This window comes from Chelonia mydas, chromosome 11, assembly GCF_015237465.2.
Source record: "Chelonia mydas isolate rCheMyd1 chromosome 11, rCheMyd1.pri.v2, whole genome shotgun sequence".
Lineage (NCBI taxonomy): Eukaryota > Metazoa > Chordata > Testudines > Cheloniidae > Chelonia > Chelonia mydas.
This window is the reverse complement of record NC_051251.2, coordinates 72879180-72899932: the sequence shown is the minus strand read 5'-3', so window position 1 is coordinate 72899932 and position 20753 is coordinate 72879180. Positions and strand designations below refer to the sequence as shown.

The following is a 20753-nucleotide window of genomic DNA, read 5'->3' as shown; positions in this document are numbered from 1 at the left end:
GGGTTATTTCCCTTACCGGTGGTCTTGTTTACTCGTCCTAGTACTCAGAGTGTCCCATGATGTGCTCTGTGTAGATGTTTCTGGACCACCTGATGGTGTCGGACACCATGAGCTGTCTCATGAGCTGAGCTGTTAACTATCGCTAATTACAACTATTTACAAAAGTTCAAAGAACCACTGAATAAGAACCACTTGCTAGAGCAAGAGGAGTGTTCCAGCACCAACATTAAGAAGGAACTGAGGGGGAGAGAGGGGATTGGCAGCATCCCTTATACTGGTGCATATGCGTACCACTCCAGAGGGCACCAGAGCCGGTCCCCTACGGATACCACTAAGGGTATAAACTTCCGGCACCGGTGCATGTGGCGAGCACACACACACCTACAATGGAATGGAACTCTTGTTTTCTGTGCTGGCATGGGCAGCTTGGTAGAGCAGTGTGGAAGGGCTTCTTCTGTATTTTTATGTATGGCTCTTCATCCTAATTAAAATCTAATTAATGACTTGTGCTGGGGGTTTGTTAGGACAAAATGTTTATTAGTGGTCAAAAGAAGCTTTGATCTTAGGATGAACAAAGGCTATTCACTCTTCTTTTATAGCTTTGCTGTAGTTTGCTTGCCTGACTGTAGAAGAAATCAAAACAGCAGTAGAGTGGAGTATACTGCGGGGAGTTCCTTTGTAACTGCCCAGACATTTCATGAGAACGCCTAGAACATACAGCTTCACATGTGGAAAGGCCCTAAACTAGTGATGCTGCTGCTCTTGTGCTGACATCACCCCTACAGTTACAGAAAAACACCACAGTCTTGCTGTGACTCTTCCCAGGGATACCCAGGACTGTGTGGCACCTGGCTACCACCTGCCCTTAATATAAGGAAGCCTTGTCTGGGCCTGCTCGGGTTCAGCTCCCCAACTACACTGGCCACAAGCAACACAAGTGCTCTCCTCTAGGCCTGCACAAGCCTTTCTGCCTCTCTACAGAGTAGCGACTGACTCATTCCAACTCTGAGCCCTCTGAGTGTCTCCGTGGAATGTCCAGCCCCTGCTTCATTGCCCACTCACAGTACTCACAGATCGGCTGCTTCCAAAGGAATAGTACACCCAAGCTTACCAGTTCCACTGCTGAAGGCTTACATCACATCTCCGCTTAACATTCAGTTTTGATACTTTGTTAAATACACTTTTACTTGTTTTCAGGATACACATATCGGGATTCGAGTCATAGCAAGTAGAAGTACTGGAAAAAAATGGCTATAACATTTCCCCTTCCCCAGAATACATCCACATCTTCAGTTGTGCTTTTGAGAAACAAAACCAGACTGCTCTTTCTGCTACAATAGGTGGCCAAAAGACCCTTTTTCAACTCCCACCTACTATTATAAGAAAAACATGGGGAATATTAAATCTAAGTTAACATAAGCAATACTCCCAATTTAATTTCTGGAATACGAAGTGGGAGCTCACCAGGGGCAAAAAGGGCAGCTGGGTTCATCACGGGGGCCAGAAGAGGCAGTTCAGAGCTACTGCTCTTTTCCCCATCTGCTACCTTCTTCCCCCAACAAAAGTTCATCCAATAAGGTCAAGAAAGTAAGGGCAGATCTTAGTTCTTCCTTTAGCTAGGGGCTATTTCAAAATAACTCAACTGCTTCCTGAGCACCTTGGAGCACTGTGGTAGGCTGGGAGGGGAAACAGTAGCTTTCCTTTGGTGCATCACTATTCATGCTCCTTTTCCATCAGGACATCAAAGGGAAGCTATGGCTCCCCCGCTCTCACCCTGTAGCACTTAGAAGTGCAAGAGAGCTGGCTGGAGTGCTTTACTGTGGCTCCTGACTGAGGAAGCTGAACTAGTGAGTGTACTAAAGCCTCCTCATTCAGATTCTTAATCTAGTGTAGGTGGGCTAGGACAGAAGTCAGCAGGTGGTAGGAGAGAAGGGCTCCATGGCAGGTGATTAGCAAGCTTTGACTGCATTTCCAGCTAAAGCCTGTAGCATTTTTTTAAAAAAAGAAAATCCCTAACATGCATTTTAGAGTTGATTTTCTAAAAGGACATGGGGGAAGATATTAAAAGCAAGCCACACCCCCAACGTGCTGTTTGGTTTCTTTTACTATGGTCTAGAATTTCTACAGTTTGACCTGAATAGATGTTCTACAGAACTAAAATACTAGGCAATTTTTATGCATTTTAAGAAGTTACCTTTAGTAACATACACACACACAAAGGCTATTCCCCTCCCCGCTTAGTACAGGAAATACAGATGTCTTAATAGGTCGATGACTACCCCTCATTAGAAGAGTATGCCCTGAAGTAATGTGTGGATATGTGGTACAAAGCATGTAATGCAGGAGAACCAGAACTTGGATCACGTCAGCATCAGGAAATACAATGTGGGTGAGAAAACAAAGATTCTCTGAAACTTGAGTGACACTCAATGTAGCACAAAACTCAAAGACTTTCTCTAAATTATACTCCCACACGACGTTGGGGTTTCTACCTACTTTATTTTCCTCTAAACAATCTTTGTCATAAAACAAGCCACTTCACACATCCAAAGGATCAGAATCAGCTCAGAGAGATACGATGTGTTTCTTGATGAATGCTGTGTTTTAATTAATGACAAAATATAATTTCTTTTTAACACAAGGTGTTCAGCACAATTCTACCAGTTTAGCAGTATACCACCCTACCCATGTTCTTGCAACATCAAAGAAACAAACAAAAACAGTTTTTTTCACTCTGTAGCTATTGGGCATGTTCCCCTCCTGTTCTCCCTCACAGACTCTTGCCTGATGCATGGAGGCACATGGGAATGAGTGCTATTCAGTAGGAGATAGTTGTTCTATTACAAGTATGCATTTTCTTATCCTGCATCCATCACCACACGATCTGAGCATCTATAAGACCGCATTCTTCTCCCCTTTAGAAAACAGTGTGTCAATACAGTAGACATGTCTTTTACATTGTTATTTAGAAATTGGTCAGCTCAGTAGTTTAAACATTCCATACGATTGTCAGCATGTGGAGTGCATGGGCCAGTCCTTTCCTGTGACAGGCTCCACATCAGCAAATTCAGGAAAATTACTGACCTGTTGTTTTGCTCCTCTGAAGCTGGCATCTGCCAAGATTTTCATTCTCAGGCCTCAGCTACCTAAAGCAACATAGGAGGATCTACACAAGCTTCTGAAGCTGTGGGATTTGAGTTTTTTGGTTTTGTTTTTAATCGCTAAAGGCAGCAGCAGTAACAGCAGGATGGAGCACAAGCCACCAACTGGCAGTGACCCAGCACTAGCTGAGAAGCCAAGGTAAGCACAGAACTGCTGAAAAGCCAAATCAAGACACAGAGCACTGAAAAATAGATGCTAAGGCACCAGGACAAATAGTGAAGCCATGAAGAGTAAATGCCCAAGTGCTGGTGACAAGCACCACAGCACCACTGCAAAGGCACTGAAGCACGCAGGCAAACTAACAAGTAATTTTTCAATAATCTGGACGTTACTGGAAGACTGGGCTATGGAAAAGAATCCCCAAAGATGAGTAAAACAGTTCAGATCAAAGAACCTGAGTAATAATAGGGAAAGTGCACTCCCCCCCCTACCTCCCTCCCACCCCCCCACCTTAAGGAGGATCTGACTGGAAGAGTCCAAGGGCAGCTGTCAGTCTCAGTGGGCTGGGCTCACACTCTATCCTGCTACCCCTCCTTAGGGAATCAACATGTCAACAATTTGGAGATTTCAGTTGTCTCACACCGTGGAGCAGAGAATCAGGAGTGAGACAGATGGTATCTTTAGAGAAGGAGGCCTTGTTTTCAGAGGCTTTGAGCACCTATACCTCCCACTGAACTCAATGGGCGCTCAGCACCTTAGAAAAGAAACCATTCAGGTTCATCTTCATTGTGTTCTATAAAAGTGCGTCTGTGTTAAAGAGACTTAGGAAATTTAGTACCAAAGTTCTACCTTTTACGCATGTAAGTAACCAGCACATTAAAGATCAGCCTATCTTTCTTTGTTTGCTTTATGGATGGATGGGGAAACGGTGGCAATCTGAGGTTTGTAAACATGGACAAGTAATTTATGAGCATTGTTGGGAAAGATCCCAGGCCTACAGACTCCAAGACTCCCTGGTTAGCCAATAGACCAAATTACAAACTGATATATGTAGAGTCCTGTAACACTCTATGCCTACCTGTGAGAATAACTCTGCTGAGCCAGTACTGTTCTCAGTTTGGCTGTGATGCGTGTATGACAGAGAAGAGGCGCCTCATGCTGAGGGGAAGGAAGGGAACTGGTATAGGGTTTATACAAGAAAGCCCATTCTGTGTACTCTGGCTTTAGCATCTGAAGTTGGAGTCCCATGAGCTGGATTGGGCTGGCACTTCTCTCTCACCCCTCAGTGGTCAAGGGTAATGATGGTTCTTGGTAGTTCCTAGCCAGCCTCTCTCTGAGATCCAAAAGAGTTGTATGTAGGGTTAACAATTTTCCATTTTTTCAAAGCCGAACACTAGAGGCCCCTCTGTCGCTTACTCCTCCCTCCCCCAGGACTCACCTGCCGTCTGCAGAGCTGGGGTGGGAGGATCTGCTGCTGGCACCACTCCTCAAGTGCCATGCACTGTCAGGATCCTTCCTCCTCCAGCAGCAGCTGCTCTTCCTGCCCTCTGGGTGGCAGAGGCCGATTGTGGTTTCTGAGGTAACTGGACTTTTGGTGTCCAGTCAGACATTGCACAGGTCCCCTTTGGACTGGGCATTCAAAAACCTGACACCTGGCAACCCAGTAAATTTGTACAGGCTATAAACTATAGTTTGTAATGGCAGCCATTTTCATAGTCCTAGCTTTGGACTGATGGGAAGTTGGTCTAGGTATACCTTTCCTGTTAGGAGTCAGGCTCTCCAGTCAGTCTTTACTGGAAAGAGTGGACAAGTGCCCATTTCTTTATTTTGTTTTTATAACCATTTTTATACTAATGATGTTGGAGGGGACACCTCTGATGATTAACTGGAACGAACCCTGAGATTATATTGATTTGCTCACTTTTGGGAAAGGCTCAAATACAGATACCTAGACAAAGACAATTTTTACTGTTAACAGATTTCAAGGACTTATTTTTTATCAGCTGACTTGCTCCTAATGAGGTGCTGAGTCCCTCCAGAACTGCTGAATTTCAGCAAAAATTAAATGCATTTAGCATCTTGCAGCATTGGGCCCACAATACTGTAGTTACTGTAGAGCTCAGTCTGGTGAGATGCTAACCATTCTCAGTTCCCATAGAAGTCAATGTAAGTTCAGGATACGCAGTGCCTGACAAAGGATGGTTGGCACCTTGCAGGATGGACAATCCACAAGAAAAAAATAGGGTCTTTTCACATATACCGAACAGTAACACCATTTCTCTTCCTCAGTCTCTTAAGAAAAGTCTCTGTGTGCGCATTTCAGGACAAAGCAGGACATTTCATAGTATTCAAACTTCTCAAAAGTCAAGGGACAACATGAAAGGCAAAAGCAAAAGAATCTGGATATAGGAATAGTAGTAAGTGGGAACCTATATCCCTAATCATGTAAACCTGAAGAACAAAACTTCAACAAATACAAGAGAGTTTCTGACATATTGCAATGGATGTGGGAGAGGTTACAAGAGACCACCAAACCTCAGGCCTAGCAAAAACAATCAAAGATTAGCTGTCAGTGGATATTCTGAGACTTCACTACAATAGGCAGCAATTGTTTTAGCTCAGTGCATGGCACCTCAGCAGCTATACTAAATCTGAATGAGAGTCACCCTCATTTTAGGAAAACATCACTACTCTTTTCTCAACAGCTGTGAGCAGGACCTGTGCACTCAGACCCTCAGAAAGGAACCTCAACGAATGGGGAAAAGGAGTTGCTATTAAATTCTTAGACAAGGATTATTACACAATGAAAGAAAAAAAAGTCGTGAGAGCACTAAACTATTCACTTTTCAGTTACAAAATGAGACTGGATTTGAGTTAGTACTGTAAAATGTACCTAGCAGCAAGACTGAGAACAGGGCACAAGTAATGATAAACTGCATCTCCAAGGAGTCTGATAGTAGAACAATTTCACGCAGAAACCAATGGCCAAGAAACAGTAACAGATCGATCTAGCCCTACAAAATACATTAGAACAGGACTTTGGGAGATAGGATGTACCAATGACAGGCTATTAGTATTTACTGTTTCACAAACTGAGTTTTGCAGGAACTCTTCTTTAGAAATTATTCATGCCCTTAATCTGAGTTTTTCCTGAGGCGATACCAGTTTATATAGGGATCTGACCTTGTTTGTTTAAAAAGGAAAACAATGTTATGCTTATGTCTTAATTTTAAAATATGTGAAGTGCACAAAAGAATATAAAAGAATCCATTGCCCAAGATGTCATGATGCACCTGAAGTTATTGAAAAAGACAGAAAAGTGACACTGAAAATAACCTACTGTGGTTACATATTTATTCTCTGAATGACACCATATTAAAATTTGTCAGTGTACAAGTCAAATTGCCAGCACTGAACATTTAATCTGGAATAAAAGAGTCAAGCTGTGTTCTCTCAGCCTCTTATGTCACTCCACCTATATCAAAGATTATATGTTTGGATACCAGTTCTTGTAATAATAACTGCACTGTGATGGACTTTGTATTTCAACTAAGAAATTTTAATCAAATTTAATAAAAGCTGAAAGGCATGATATGGCAGTTTTGACTTACAAATACAATTAAAGGAAGCATTTTTATTGGTGCCAAAAGTCTGAAAGCTCACTTGCACGGCTTTAGATATTAATAAAGATCTTTAGTTAGGATGCACTCCAACTTTCCCTTCCCTTTGTTTACATCATACTTTGAGTTCTTTTCCCCAAGCAACTTAACATTCTTGGCAATGGGTTTTTTGTTTTTTAAATAGAATATCTGTGCACCAGAAAGTCAAAGAAAAAATTCAACGGTACTTGTATACATTGTACTGTGTTGCCAAAAAGGAACATCAATACTGATGTACAAAGAGGACCAATATCTGTACTTTGGATGATGATGTGCTAGTGTAGTATCAATTACTCATATAAAATAACTCTTATTGTAAATCAGAAACAATTTTTTTGCAGATTTATTTTGTTAGTTTAAAAAAAAAATCGGCTTTGTGGTGCAAAAGAATTCCCACTCCTGGCAACTGCTATTCCCTGTTTAAGGACTACTCCCATAGCTGAGTGAAATAAATTAATCATCTGCAGTTTATTCTGTGCTCTTCAGGGTTCTTCTCTATCCAACAGCAGACTTATCCAGAACACCTTAAAATGTGGTCTGGAGACACAGAAACCCAAGGAGAAAAAGGGGGTGAATCCTCTTGATGAAGACAGTGACATGGTAGAGAAGAATGAGCACGGAAAGAGCCACTACAGGAGTTCTTAGTACACGAGGACAGTGTCAGAGCAGAAAGGTCAGGTGGCAGATGAAAGTGACCAAGCAAAGAGTTGGCAGAAAAACAAGCTAGTGGGATGGGACAGAATTCTCAAGGCACAGGGTGATAAAGTGGAGGACTTCTTTAGGACCAGAGATAAGACTACTTGAAGGCTGTGGAAAGGAACAAGAAGCCACGGGAAGACTGAGGACAATAGGGAGCAGTGGAGAAGGATTCATTCGAGGGATCATCATTTAGAAGGGGGTAGACACAGTCAGGGTCTCTTATTCTCTCGAAGGCTGAGATGTGTGGGACTAGAGTTGGAAGAATTGCCAAGTGAGGGGAAACTGGCACAACAAATGGTGCCAGTTCTTAGAGCAATTGGTAAAATCCTGGATAGCAGAGGACACTAAGAATCAGCACCAGAGTTAACTGGACATCAGCACAGTCATGGGCCTTCCAGAGGCACTTAGCCAGTGAGAGTCATAATGGAGCAAGTGAAGGTAAGGGAACAGTGCAGATGATTCGCCCTTGACCCCAACCACCACCTTGAGTCTGGTGCCCTAATACCAGGGTTACTATCCCACTTCACCTCTTGGGGACCTAAGGAGTCCATGACAGTTTCTCCCGCCTTTATAATACTACTGCTTAGGGATAGTTTATTACATAAAAAAAAATCAAATAATCTGTTAAAAAAAAGCCCCAAAACATAGTCCTTAAAATCCCATGACGTCTAGTTCACCGACAACATACGCCACACTCCATCTTCATCATACCTGGGCTCTTCTTTGGTCCTCTCCCATTCTTCTGCCAAGACGACCACCCCAGCCCTACCAGACAGAGTGCAGCTCTGCTTTCCCCAGCGGGAACCCCTGCAGCCTTTGTGCTGTGAGTTCCTCCTCCCCAGAGGAGCACCCATCACTCTCCCTGTTCTGTTAACCTCTCCTCTCAGACAGGCCAGCAGGCATGCCTTTCCACTGCTTCCATAGCCCTCAGCCCTCTTGCTCCAGCTCTCCCGAATGGACACATATCAGCAGTTCACAGCCCTCTGTTGTTCTGCCTCAGCCCTTTCTGGCACTCACTCTGGCTTGGGAATGTCAGCTGGCAAACTTGTTGCTCTCCTGTCGCAAGCCTTCCTTCAGCAACCTCCTACAAGCATGGAGACATCAGCGGGTTAGCCCCTCCATTGCTCCCTTGCTTTCATCCCTCTCCAGCTCTCAGGTTTGGCTCTCTGGCTTGTAAGTCAGCAGGCAACCCCATCTGCTGCCTTCAGCCTTCTCCCACAGCTTCCTTCTTTGGTACTCCCTGATCCCTTACAGTCCCAGGTAATCCACTGCCCTCTTAACTGGCCAAGCTGGGAGCACTTATAATGGCACAGGGGAGCTGGACCTGCTTCATTTAAAGGGTCAAGACACCCAGTGACAACAGCCAGAATTTGTTATGGGCAAAAGGGGGTAGTCTAAGGAGAGCAAAGGTGTCACATGCAGGAGAGAGAACAGAACTAGAGAGTTGATGGAGGGGGAGGAGGTAAGGGAGGGAAGTAGAGGTCTGACAGAGGCAGCCAAGTCAAAGAAACTCTGAGATTCACATCATGGAAGGACTGAGACTCAAGGTGTCTGACTGGCAGGAGAAAGGGAGAGTTTTCAGTATTGACAGGGAATTAAGAAATGGAGAGATGGAGGAAGCAGCAGTGTTTGGGAGAAGACAAGGTGACAATTTGCTCAATTTTGAAATTAAATTTTAATATTTAAAGTAACCTTTGTGAGGTGTAGGGCTCTAATATTTGATGGGATGCCACATGTTCTACAGGTTCTTTAGAATTTTCTAAACCAAACAGGACAAAGTATTTATTTTCATGGTAAAAATCCTAGATTTTAATGGGTTAAAGCCAAGATGATGGCTGGGATGGAACAGAGAGAAAAATAAATTCAAGCATCAAAGTCACAGTGAGAGACTGAGGAAGGTCGGGGAGGGGGGAAGAGAAGGGTCTGTTGATGATTGCTCAGAAGGGTGGGGTGGGAGAGGAGAGGTTTTAAATAAAAATTGTGGGAGAGATGGGGAGTAGCTAGAAAAAACAGGAAGGAGCCAGTTCTCACCCTAAGAACTGTATTTGGGGGTTTCAGACGCAGTGAAAATTAGATGCCCTGGTTTTCAAGATAAATTGAGAATCCAGAATATTTTTTTCCAAATGAAAAACTAGAAACCTCTTGCAACACTCCAAACTAGATAGTGGATGGATGGGAGAACTATATTGCTCTTCATATACAAATAAAAGGAGAGTTTTCCTATCAGTAAGGAAAACGACCAATTTGTAGCTGAAATCAGTAACACAGACAAATTCTGTTAGCTGTGAATGTTAGCTTGCGGGTTTTAGGACAAATGTATGCATCCAATATGTCCACTACTCTATTTTTTCAACTGTATGTTTCTCTTGATTATAGCTTTTTCCTAACGGAAAATTATTTTATAGGATGATTTTAACATTCTCCATGGATAGACCCAACAGTCCTACAATGAACAGATCCAGTCTCACAAAAGAACAGACCTGATTGATGTTTATCACTACAAGGAGTGACTTTCTTTACTCCAACAGAAGGAACTCTTTCTTCCAGCTGAACAGGGTTTTGTAGACTCCTCCTTGCTAGCTACTGTCCCATCATAGGTTTCAGAGTAACAGCCGTGTTAGTCTGTATTCGCAAAAAAAAAAGGAGTACTTGTGGCACCTTAGAGACTAACCAATTTATCTGAGCATAAGCTTTCGTGAGCTACAGCTCACTTCATCGGATGTGAGCTGTAGCTCACGAAAGCTTATGCTCAAATAAATTGGTTAGTCTCTAAGGAGCCACAAGTACTCCTTTTCTTTATGTCCCATCATACTACTCAAAACAGGTGCCTACAGGTCATTTATTCAGAGTGATCTGGGTTACTTGATAAACTGGGTGCAAGGCAACAATTTTAACATGCATTTTAATATGGCTAAGCATAAATGTATATATCTAGGAACAAAGAATGTAGTCCATACTTACAGGATGGGGGGCTGGGAAGCAGTGACTCTAAAAATCACCTGAACATGCACTCCCAGTGTGATGCTGTGGTCAAAAGACCTAATGTGATTCTGGGATGTATAAGTAGGGGAATCTCAGATAGGAGTAGAGAGGTTATTTTACATCTCTATTTGGCACTGATGTAACTGCTGCTGCAATACTGAGTTCAGCTGTGGTGCACACAATTCAAGAAGGATGTTGATAAATTGGAAAGGGTTCAGAAAAGAGCTGTGAGATCAACTAAAGGATTAGAAAACCTGCCGTACAGTGATAGACTCAAAGAGCTCAGTCTATTTAGCTTAACAAAGAGAAGGTTAAGGGGTGACTTGATCACAGTCTATAAATAGCTACACTGGGAACAAATATTTAATAATGGCTCTTCAGTCTGGCAGAGAATGGTATTACATGATCCAATGGTTGGAAGTTGAAACTAGATAAATTCATAAAAACAACAAGGAGTCCGGTGGCACCTTAAAGACTAACAGATTTATTTGGGTATAAGCTTTCATGGGCAAAAAAAACCACTTCTTCAGATGCGTCTAAAAGCTTATGCCCAAATAAATCTGTTAGTCTTTAAGGTGCCACCGGACTCCTTGTTGTTTTTCTGGATATAGACTAACACGACTACCCCCTGATACTAGATAAATTCAAAATGGGAAAAAAAGTGTGAATTTTTTAATTGAGAGAGTAATCATCATTGGAACAATTTACTAAGGGTCTTAGGGATTGTGGGCCTTGAACCTGGCCCCAGGGGGTCCCCAGACAGTGTTCACGCCATGACCAGGAACCAGCAGCTCACCTGAGTAACCAGAGAAGGAAACCAGCAAAGTGGTAGCTCACAGACAGTCCTGCCCCTGAAGCTCCCGATTGGGGGAAACATCCAGCACCCCCAATAGGCTGAGGAACTCTATATAAACCGGGAAGTAACTCAGGAAGTTGTTCAAGCAACGACAGGAATCCCTGACTGGCTGCTGCTACAGACCCCTCTTGCTTACCTGACTCCTACATTCCTCCCTGCTCCTGGTCCCTGCCCCTCTATCTCAAACTCTGGTCTACTCCCAGTTCCTGCTTTCACAGAATCGTAGAATATCAGGGTTGGAAGGGACCTCAGGAGGTCATCTAGTCTAACCCCCTGCTCAAAGCAGGAGCAATCCCCAATTTTTGCCCCAGATCCCTAAATGGCCCCCTCAAGAATTGAATTCACAACCCTGTATTTAGCAGGCCAATGCTCAAACCACTGAGCTATCCCTCCCCCCATAATTTTTTTTATTTCACAAGTTCTAGGATTGTCACCCCAGACTAAAGGTAAAATCTTTATTCTAACCAATGTCTAAATCATTGTTTTCTGGTGGTGCAGATCATGTGGCACAGATTATTAATAGCTCTGGTCTCTACACCATTTGACGCTGCGCTCCAGCTGCCATTCTGCTCTCTGGCTCGTATGATTCTTCTTTCCTGCCTTACTCCAGTTCCCTGCTCCTATGCCTTACCCTTGACACTGTCTCCAGCTCTGACCCCTGCACTGACCACTAAGATTGACTCCTGCCCAACCGCTAGACCTGACCTACTCTCTGGTCACAGATAATGGTCATGGTGGATTCTCCATCACTGGCAATTTTAAAATCAAGATTGGATGGTTTTCTTAAAAGATCTGCTATAAGAATTATTTTGGGGAAGTTCTATGGCTTGTGTTATACAGAAGGTCAGACTAGATGATCAAAATGGTCTTTCTGCGTTGGGACCAATGAATCTAATTCTAAATTACTCTCAGGTTGACTGGCAGGACTGATGCCAAAAATGATCAATCATGAGGTTGTCACAGAGCTGACAATGTAAGTCAATGGTTAAATATTCCCCACCAGACCTGGCTGAAGGTGGATCCTACAGTGGGCACCTTTAAACTACATACCATTTTGAAATATTCCACTAATTCTAGCTGAAAGTCCATTAGAAAAATGAGGAATACTACTAGAAATGTTAGAATCTCTCATAAAGGAAGACACATTTTTAAGTACCCGGCAACTGTATCTCGAACCTATTACTCAATGCAGAAAAGGCATCTGACTGGGTCATGACTGTGGTCATATCTTTTTTTAACTATGCTCTGCGTGCAGGCATGGAGTGGAGGGTAGCTTTTCAAACACGGATTTTTGAATTATTCACAGACACTAGTATTTCTTTGCTAACAAATGGCTCCTGCTTTGCCTTTTTTCAGCTCAAATAGGGTGGTAGGCACAGTTGCCCAGTACTGAACAGAAGGAAAATCATCTCCACATCAGAACCTCTGGCTTGCTTCATCTGAGTGTATCTTTTGCCATAAGAGTAAGACTGACAGAAAAGAACAAATTAGCTTTGAACGCCCTTCTTCCATACAAGTTCTACAGTGGGTATTTCGATTCTTTCACATCTCAGAGGATTATGATTTTCAATACGGTTTCAAGATGAAGGTGTCCAAGTTTTGAGGCATGATTCTCACTACTGACATGAAGACTTCATAGGAAGTAGCTAGATCCTCTTCCCTAATGCCCTGAAGGGATTTAAGTATCTCAGCCTCCAGATAAACTTGACCCTTCCCAAGTGTGTAAAACTAATTTTGAGCATTTCTTGCCACTGATGTCATCATGACCTCACTGAATGGAATGACATTACTAGCAGCTGGCTGAGTCATATATTTGAGCTAAACTGGTAACCCCTTCCCATTCAGTCAAATTGCTTCTACTATCTGCCCCTAAATTCCTCTTAGAACTTCTCAAAAAGATCAGTACATTCCTATGGTAAAATTGGAAATATGAGTTAAATGTAGCTGGGCCAGTTCACATCAGCTGACTATCTGACTCAAGATCAAATGGAATGTTCTTTGTAGCTTTAGGGAAAAAGGCAAAATTGCCTTGCCAAATTTTAAACCTTATTTTAGAGATGTTATGTTAGAAAAATGACCTTTGACATGCTTCACACCACTACTTGTCCTGTGGGTACCAATAGAGAAGGTTCTAATAGGAACCATCAAATTAAATTTAACACTTGTTGATAGAACTACATGGACTCCAGAGCCACCTGGATCACATCATGATCATGATAACACAACTGGCATCTTTAATGGAAAATGAGACAAAAACTGAAATATCTCCTCAATGCCTTTCTCTGCTCCTACTCCTTAATAATCCTGATCTCAAAAGATCTAACTGTACAAAAACGCTCATAGTAGATTGAACCAAATGTAACAGAACAAAATTAACCCAGTTTTATACAAGGAAAAATACAGGAACATGGAGAAGATGGTGAAATTAATGCACAAAACCTGTTCCGTCTCACCCCTTTCCTCACATATGCCATTATGCCTACTGTGTATGGTATGACTACCCACTTATTCTTGCAAACATAGCACTGCCTGATCACATAGCACAGGAAAAAACACCAATATTTAATTATTTGCCTGCATAAGAAAAAAGTCATACAACTGATTTTGCGGAGGCAGACTAAAATTGCTATTCAAAGACTCACAGCCCTTAAGACATGCTCTATTTCTAATTCCATGAGAGAAATCCAGATTAAATCCTATGTAGATCTACATCCTCTTTGGTTGGGTCTAAGCAATTAACCTAAGCTTGTCTCCTCTTTCCTGGAAGGGCTGCAGTTAGTAAAGGGTCTTGATGCTCATGTACAGGCTACACCCAAAGAGAGTTTCCGTTATTTTGGTCAATTGTTCATGTATTTGTCACACCTATGCCTAATATCCAGCTTCTCTACGCCCTCTTTGTGTTTGATAACAGCCCCTCTGTGGGCCTCTAATCAAGGCTTCTAGAAATAAATGAAAATTTACAGCTTTTCTCTTTATTCTGGGCATATCAGGGCACAAAGAACACAATGGAAATGGTAAAGCTGAATAAGCACGGACAAAAATATCACAGTATTGACTCCATTCCATGAGTACTCTAAGACCAAGTGGATCACCAACATTTTTCCACATTTAGGCAGAAATCTGAGCAGTCCCATTTTTCCACCTCTTACTTCCATCTATGAAAGCAAGTCGAGTTCTTTCCTCTCATTTGGGGTCTGATTCTTTCACTTGTAGCTGGGTATTAGGTTGTTTCTCCTCACTCCTCCTGTTGATTGCTAATACTTATCTCTGTAAATTTGTATGTTTGTCAGTGTTGCATCGTTTTTATAATCACAGAACTAGTAATGTTAAAACTGGTATTCTTTATCCTAACATTTATTTTCTTTGGCCTTTCCCTCTTTCTGCTTCTTTTGTGATAAAACTTGTTTGAAACTACGAAGTGAGAAACTTTTTTCCAGCTACACAAGATGAAAGCAGTTTATTTATGTCAGAGTAATGTGCAAAAAATATAATGTAATTAGCTGACAAAAATATGGTTCTAAAGTTCTATGGTGTACAGAACAATAAGTGCCAAATAGAGTGAAAGCTGTCATACTGATTTATTATACATGATTTGCATTAAAATTCCAATGCTGTAGGGCTTTACAAAAACAACAGTTTAAATGACTGAAAAAAGTGACTAAGAACACTGCAGGCAGAGACTATGTTAGATACAGTAAGGTGTTAGAATATAATTGGACACTCCATCTATAAACTAGTTTTTTAGGCAACACTTTTGCAAGAAAAAACATCTGTATGTTAGTCCCAAACTTTTAGTTAACCTTCCGTATGTCACGAAAATGGTGCACTGAAAACACAAAGGACAGACACCCATACATCTTCACAGACACAATCTTTAAATAGAGCCTAACTGAAGAGAAAACAGGACATACAGAGAGGATTTCCCAAAGCTCACTATAAATGTCAGAGGAACAGGATGAATTTGGAAACACAAATAGCATCTAAGTCAAAGTCTTCCACAGTAGCAGAGCAGATACAGATTTATTGTACGATTGCCTTGAAGTGTGGTTCTGCTCTGAGAAATGACTGAAAAAACAGCATAAGATGTTTAATATTTATTCTCTCTCATTGATTTACATAATAAAGTTTTTCTTTTTAATTTCTCCCAGACTTGCATACTCATCCCGGACTCCAAGTCAAGCTAAAATGTTCCTTCTCATATAGTATCTGTAATAAAAGTTCAATAGGCTATATGAAGCTCTCAGTTGTCTCACCTGTGTCACCCCTTTAACTTTCAGTGGGTTTGCATGGGTGTGACTGATTGGAACTTAGTAAAGAGTTCTACTGCTGAGTTCAAAGAATACAATCCACTCACACTCTCTTCTCTCTGCTGGCTCATGCAGTACTAACTGCAGCAAGAATAAATAATGCAGAACAGATCTGGTAAAATTAGGTCTTCTTTTCGGTCTGCTCTTGCCCTAATTGTGACAGAAAAATGAATCCAGAAGCCCTGTGGATATGAGTGTGGTGTCCAGAAGGACCAAACTTAGATTTTTCAACAAAACATGAAAATTGTAGGGATGAGCCAGAGATCCAGCTTGATTTACTGCACTTATGCTAACTGAATACCAAACACCTGTGCAACTTTAGGACCATTTCATCCTAAGAGAACTGTAGCTCAACACTATTAAGACAGCATTCCGCATCTTGAAACTTCAGACTATTTTGGCTCCAAACGGGGAAGCTAACTGAGGCACAATTAACACCTATACTGGGACGGGGAGAACGGGTGGTTGGATGTGGCAGAGGTTCCGGGGGGGGGGGGCGGGAGGGGCAGTCAGGAAGGAGAGGGGGGGTTGGATGGGGTGGCGGGGGGCAGTCAGGGGCAGGGGTTCCTCGGGCGGTCAGGGAGAAGGGGTGGTTGGATGGGGCATGGGTCCCGGGGGGGGGCCAATCAGGAATGAGAGGAGGGGTTGGATGGGGTGGCAGTGGGCAGTCGGGGTGAGGGTTCCTTGGGCAGTCAGGGGACAGGGAGCAGGGGTGGATGGAGCAGGAGTCCGGGGAGGGAAGGGGGCGCATGTCAGGGAACGGGGGTTGGATGGAGCAGGAGTCCGGGGGGAGGGTGCATCAGGAGGCGAGAAGTGGGGGTGGGGGGGATCCGGGGTGGGGTCTGAGCCACACCTGGCAGTTTGGAAAGGCAGTGTCACCCCTAAACGGCCCTCCATACAATTTCCGAAACTCGATGGGGCACTCAGGCCAAAAAGTTTGCCCGCCCCTGCTGTAATGGCACTTTACTTAAAACTTGTCATGATCATACCATATAAATAAAGGCATCCCAGTAAGGGCACTACAATTCACTAGTGGGGGGGGGGGCAGTCTAGGGTGACCAAATGTCCTGATTTTATAGGGACAGTCCCGATATTCACGGCTTTTTCTTATATAGGTGTCTATTGCTTCCCACGACAACCCGATTTTTCACACTTGCTATCTGGTCATCCTAGGGCAGTCCGTTGCAGGTGAACAGCAACTGAAGTATGGCAGCTAATCAGATCACAGAGTTCAGTAATCAGAGTACAGAGATTTACATATTTGCAACATGGTTACGGTAAAACAATCATAACACGATTATGGAAATCACTGCACATTTTTGGCTGGTGGCTGTTAGCCAATCAGAGTGCAAGGATTTGCACGGTATACAGTTAGAGAAATAGCCATGTAGGCTGGCAGTTTTCAAAAGAAGCCAAAGTGAGTTCTGTAAGCAAATCCTTTGTCCAAATGCACCTCTGCTTTTAGAGTCAGAGTTTACAGCCAGAAGGGACCACCAGATCATCTAGTTTGACCACCATTGTATCACAGGCCATCACTACTGAACTGAGACCGAAGTTTTACAGCCCACAGGAAACTAGACTATTACGTGCAACAGGCAGAGAACACGAGGGATAGAGGTGCAACAGTGCTTGAGATGATTAAGTGAAACATACCCAGATAATTTTGGAAAGTGATTTGAGCCCACATGCTGCAGAGGAAGGCAAAACACCCTCAAGATCACTGCCAATCTGAGGTAGGGGAGAATTCCTTCCTGATGATACACCTGGTGATCAGTTAAGACCCTGAGCATGTGAACAAGAACCAGCCTGCCAAGCACCTCAGAGAGAGAATGCTCGGTCCCACCTCAGAGTCCTGGTCCTCCCTGTCTAATGTCCCATCTCCGGCTGTGGCCAACTCTGATGCTTCACTGGAAAAGGATATAATTGGGGGGTTCGGGGGGGGAGAAAAATCCCTTCCTGACCCTTGCAGGTGGCCTGCTGAAATCCTAAAGCATGAGCTTTCTCCCCTTTTCCTTTCCCCTCAAAAAAATCAAAAAGAGCACTTTTAAATAGGGAAGTTTAAAATTAAATGGGTAATTTTAAAGTTCCCTATTTAAAAGGTACTTTATAGACGCAGTACTGTGTGCTCAGTCCTTCCCAACATGGCTGTAAGTGAAATCAAGGGGAGCCCATCAGGGTGTATTTATTCAGAGAGTTTTAGGCTGTTGAAGTTAGAAGCGAAGGTTCCATGTGATGTGGAGTTGATGAGAGTAGCCAATCAAAACAGATATTTGCATAATATATAGCTGAGAAATAACTGGCCCCTCAATCAAAGCATAGGGAATAGCACAGCTCAGAAACAACCATACACAGGTATGAGCCAGTAACTTTACTGTAAATCCTCATGCTTTGACTGGCAGAGATGATTTTTTTTTGCATAATATTATACACACAACAAAAAAGCCCTTAAAATAGTATTAAGAAATATGCATTTTTCTCGTTTAATGAAACACTTATTGACCAAAGACAAATCTATTTTAATTTTGCACTTGTGAGGATGACAAACTCACAAATGTCATTAAATTAGGCTTCCATGTGAAGTTTTTATAATTCTTAATAAATTTCTGCCTGGCCAAACTAAATACTAAACACTTTTCATTCATTCTACGCTGCTACAGGGGTAGAGGTGTTTATAAAAAAGGATTACATGTTAAAAACATCACCCATGATTTTAGTTAACATTTACTCCTTTTACAAAAGGACAGACTGCCACAGTAAAGATATTTAGGGTGCAAGACAGAAAATTCATATTGGATTTACCTGTTTTTCGGAGTGGAAAGTCATCTTTGGAATCGTACATCCCCAGTACAGGGTGATTGTAGGTGCCTGATACTCCACTTTGTGGGGGGGAACTCTGGTCAAGAGAACTGTGCTGAGTTTTCCTATATAGGAAGGAGGAGAAAGTGGAAACTTTACAAAAGTTAAGTGTAAGGGGAGATAGTATAGATTAATCTTCTCTGTTTATATTAAAGGATCCTGTACTGACATTCAAAGCAGTGAGAGTTAACCCTGGACAATGTGGTCAGACAAAAAGAGGGTTACTCAACTTGTGAAGTAACTAGAGTTCTTTGAGATGTGACCCCCTGCAGGTGCTCAACTTCAGGTGTGCACCTCTGCCTCTGCGCAAAGATTTTTGGTAGCAGTTCCCATTTGGCTTGCAAATGTGCCCTACACATCCTCATGCCCTGCAACGAGGCTATATAGGACTGCATGGGTAAACCACCCTGAGTTTCTTCCCACACAAAAACTCCAAAGCAGAGGGGAAGGAGGGCAGATAGTGGATCACCTATAGGGGGACACACCTAGAAGAACTCCAGTTACTGCAAAAGGTGAGTAACCTCTCCTTCTTTGAGTAGAGTCCCTGTAGGTGCTCCATTTCAGGTGACTTCTGAGTAGTAACCGCTTTAAGAAGGCGGGAGGTTCAGAACAGAGTCCAGCACTAAGGAGAGGACTATGTTACCAAACTGCAGCATCCAATTTAGCAATGTGAATCAAAGCATAATGGCTGGAAAAAGCATGCACCATGGTCTACGCTGCAGATTTCAGCAACTGGAACATTCTTGAGTAGGGCTACGGATCTTGACTGTAATCTAGTAGAACGTGCAGTCACTCATAGGGGAGGTTGAGCATCAGCCAAGCCATACCAAGTAATAATACATCCAGAGATCTCCTTAGACAGTCTCTGCATGGAGACAGTGAATCCCCTAGACCTATCTGCAATAGAAACAGTCTAGGGAACTTCCTGAAAGCTCTGGTTCTGTCCAAGTAAAAAGCTAATGCCCTTTTAACAACCAATATATGGAAGATGGCTTCCTGTGTAGTCTGACGTGGCTTAGGAAAGAAAACTGGAAGGTGAATAGACGCTAAGCAAACCTTGATGGAACTCATATAGACCTGATGTCTTCAATTTCAACAGGTAATCCAAGATTGTGGAAAGACAACTGAATAGGTGAAAGAGGACAGCGGTTACATCAAAGATGATACCTTCTCCATTTCTGAAGGAAAGTATGTCTTGTAGATTCCTTGCTGCTATTTAAGAGCACGTTTTACTTCTGATGAACAGGATGCGTCTAGTCCCAAGAACCACTGAGGAATCATGCTTGGAGTTACAGAATGTTCAGACTGGGGAGAAGTTTTCTCCCTGTATTCTGATACAACAGTAAAGAACTGATCAGGAGTCTCTACAGAGGACGAGAGGAGAGTCTGATGAGGTAAGGAAACCAAACTCGTCTTGGCCAGGCTGGTGCAATCAAAGTGATCCCGCCTTGGTCTGACTTGATCTTGCTGAGAATCTTTAAAAGCAATGGAGTTGGTGGATATACATACCAAAAAATAAATAAATAAAAAGATTCCTTGTCCATATAATGAGAAAGGTGTCTCCTAGAGGTTCTGGATTGAGTTCTCCTTTGGAACAGAATATTCTGCACTTTGTGTTGGCTGCAGTGGTGAAAAAGTCAACCTCTGGAAACCCCCCCAGCTAGAAATATTTTCTTAAAGACTCAAGAGTTCAATTCTCATTTGTAATTTAGGGAAAACAGTCTGCTGTGGTAGTATGCCATAGTGTTTTGTCTACATGGGACATAAAAAACCGAAATGGCAATCGGACTAGCTATGCACCAATTCCAAAGCTTTATCACTTTGCAGATATGCAAATGTGCTCCACCCTGACTACTGATATATACACAAGCTATGTTGTCTGTCCTGATCTTGAATGACTTGTTTTTGATTAGGGGAAGAAAGTGGAGGCAAGCATTTCTGACCGCCCTTAACTCCAGCAGATTGACAGGCAAGTCTTGCTTTTGCTTTGACCATTTGCTTTGGGCAGCGTGTGGACCCATATGTGCTCACCCTCCCAAGAGGGAAGTATCTGATATTATCATGACAATAGGGGGATTCTGGATTTTGGGATTCCTACACAAACCTTGAAAGGATCCTTCCATCAGGTAAGCGACTGCAGGACACGACTGGGTAGACACCTGTTTGTTCAGACTGTTTGTGCTGGGCACAAACTGTCCTGAGCCACCCTTGGAGACATCAAAAATGTAATCTGGTGTTCTGTGTTACCAAAAAGGCAAGCTGCTACATGGCCCAGAAGCAGCAGACATGTCC

At 42.7% G+C, this 20753-nt stretch overlaps 1 protein-coding gene across 12 annotated transcripts in view; it reads right to left on the bottom strand.

Annotated features, from left to right (window-relative positions):
- The window catches only part of HDAC4 (histone deacetylase 4), a 459989-nt gene that overhangs the window by 134657 nt on the left and 304579 nt on the right, over window positions 1–20753 (bottom strand). For all 12 annotated transcript variants that reach the window (XM_027823219.2, XM_043525826.1, XM_043525825.1 and 9 more), the window contains one exon: window positions 18405–18526. In XM_027823219.2, coding sequence (XP_027679020.1) covers window positions 18405–18526 — 122 coding nt within the window. The remainder of the gene's footprint in view (window positions 1–18404; window positions 18527–20753) is intronic.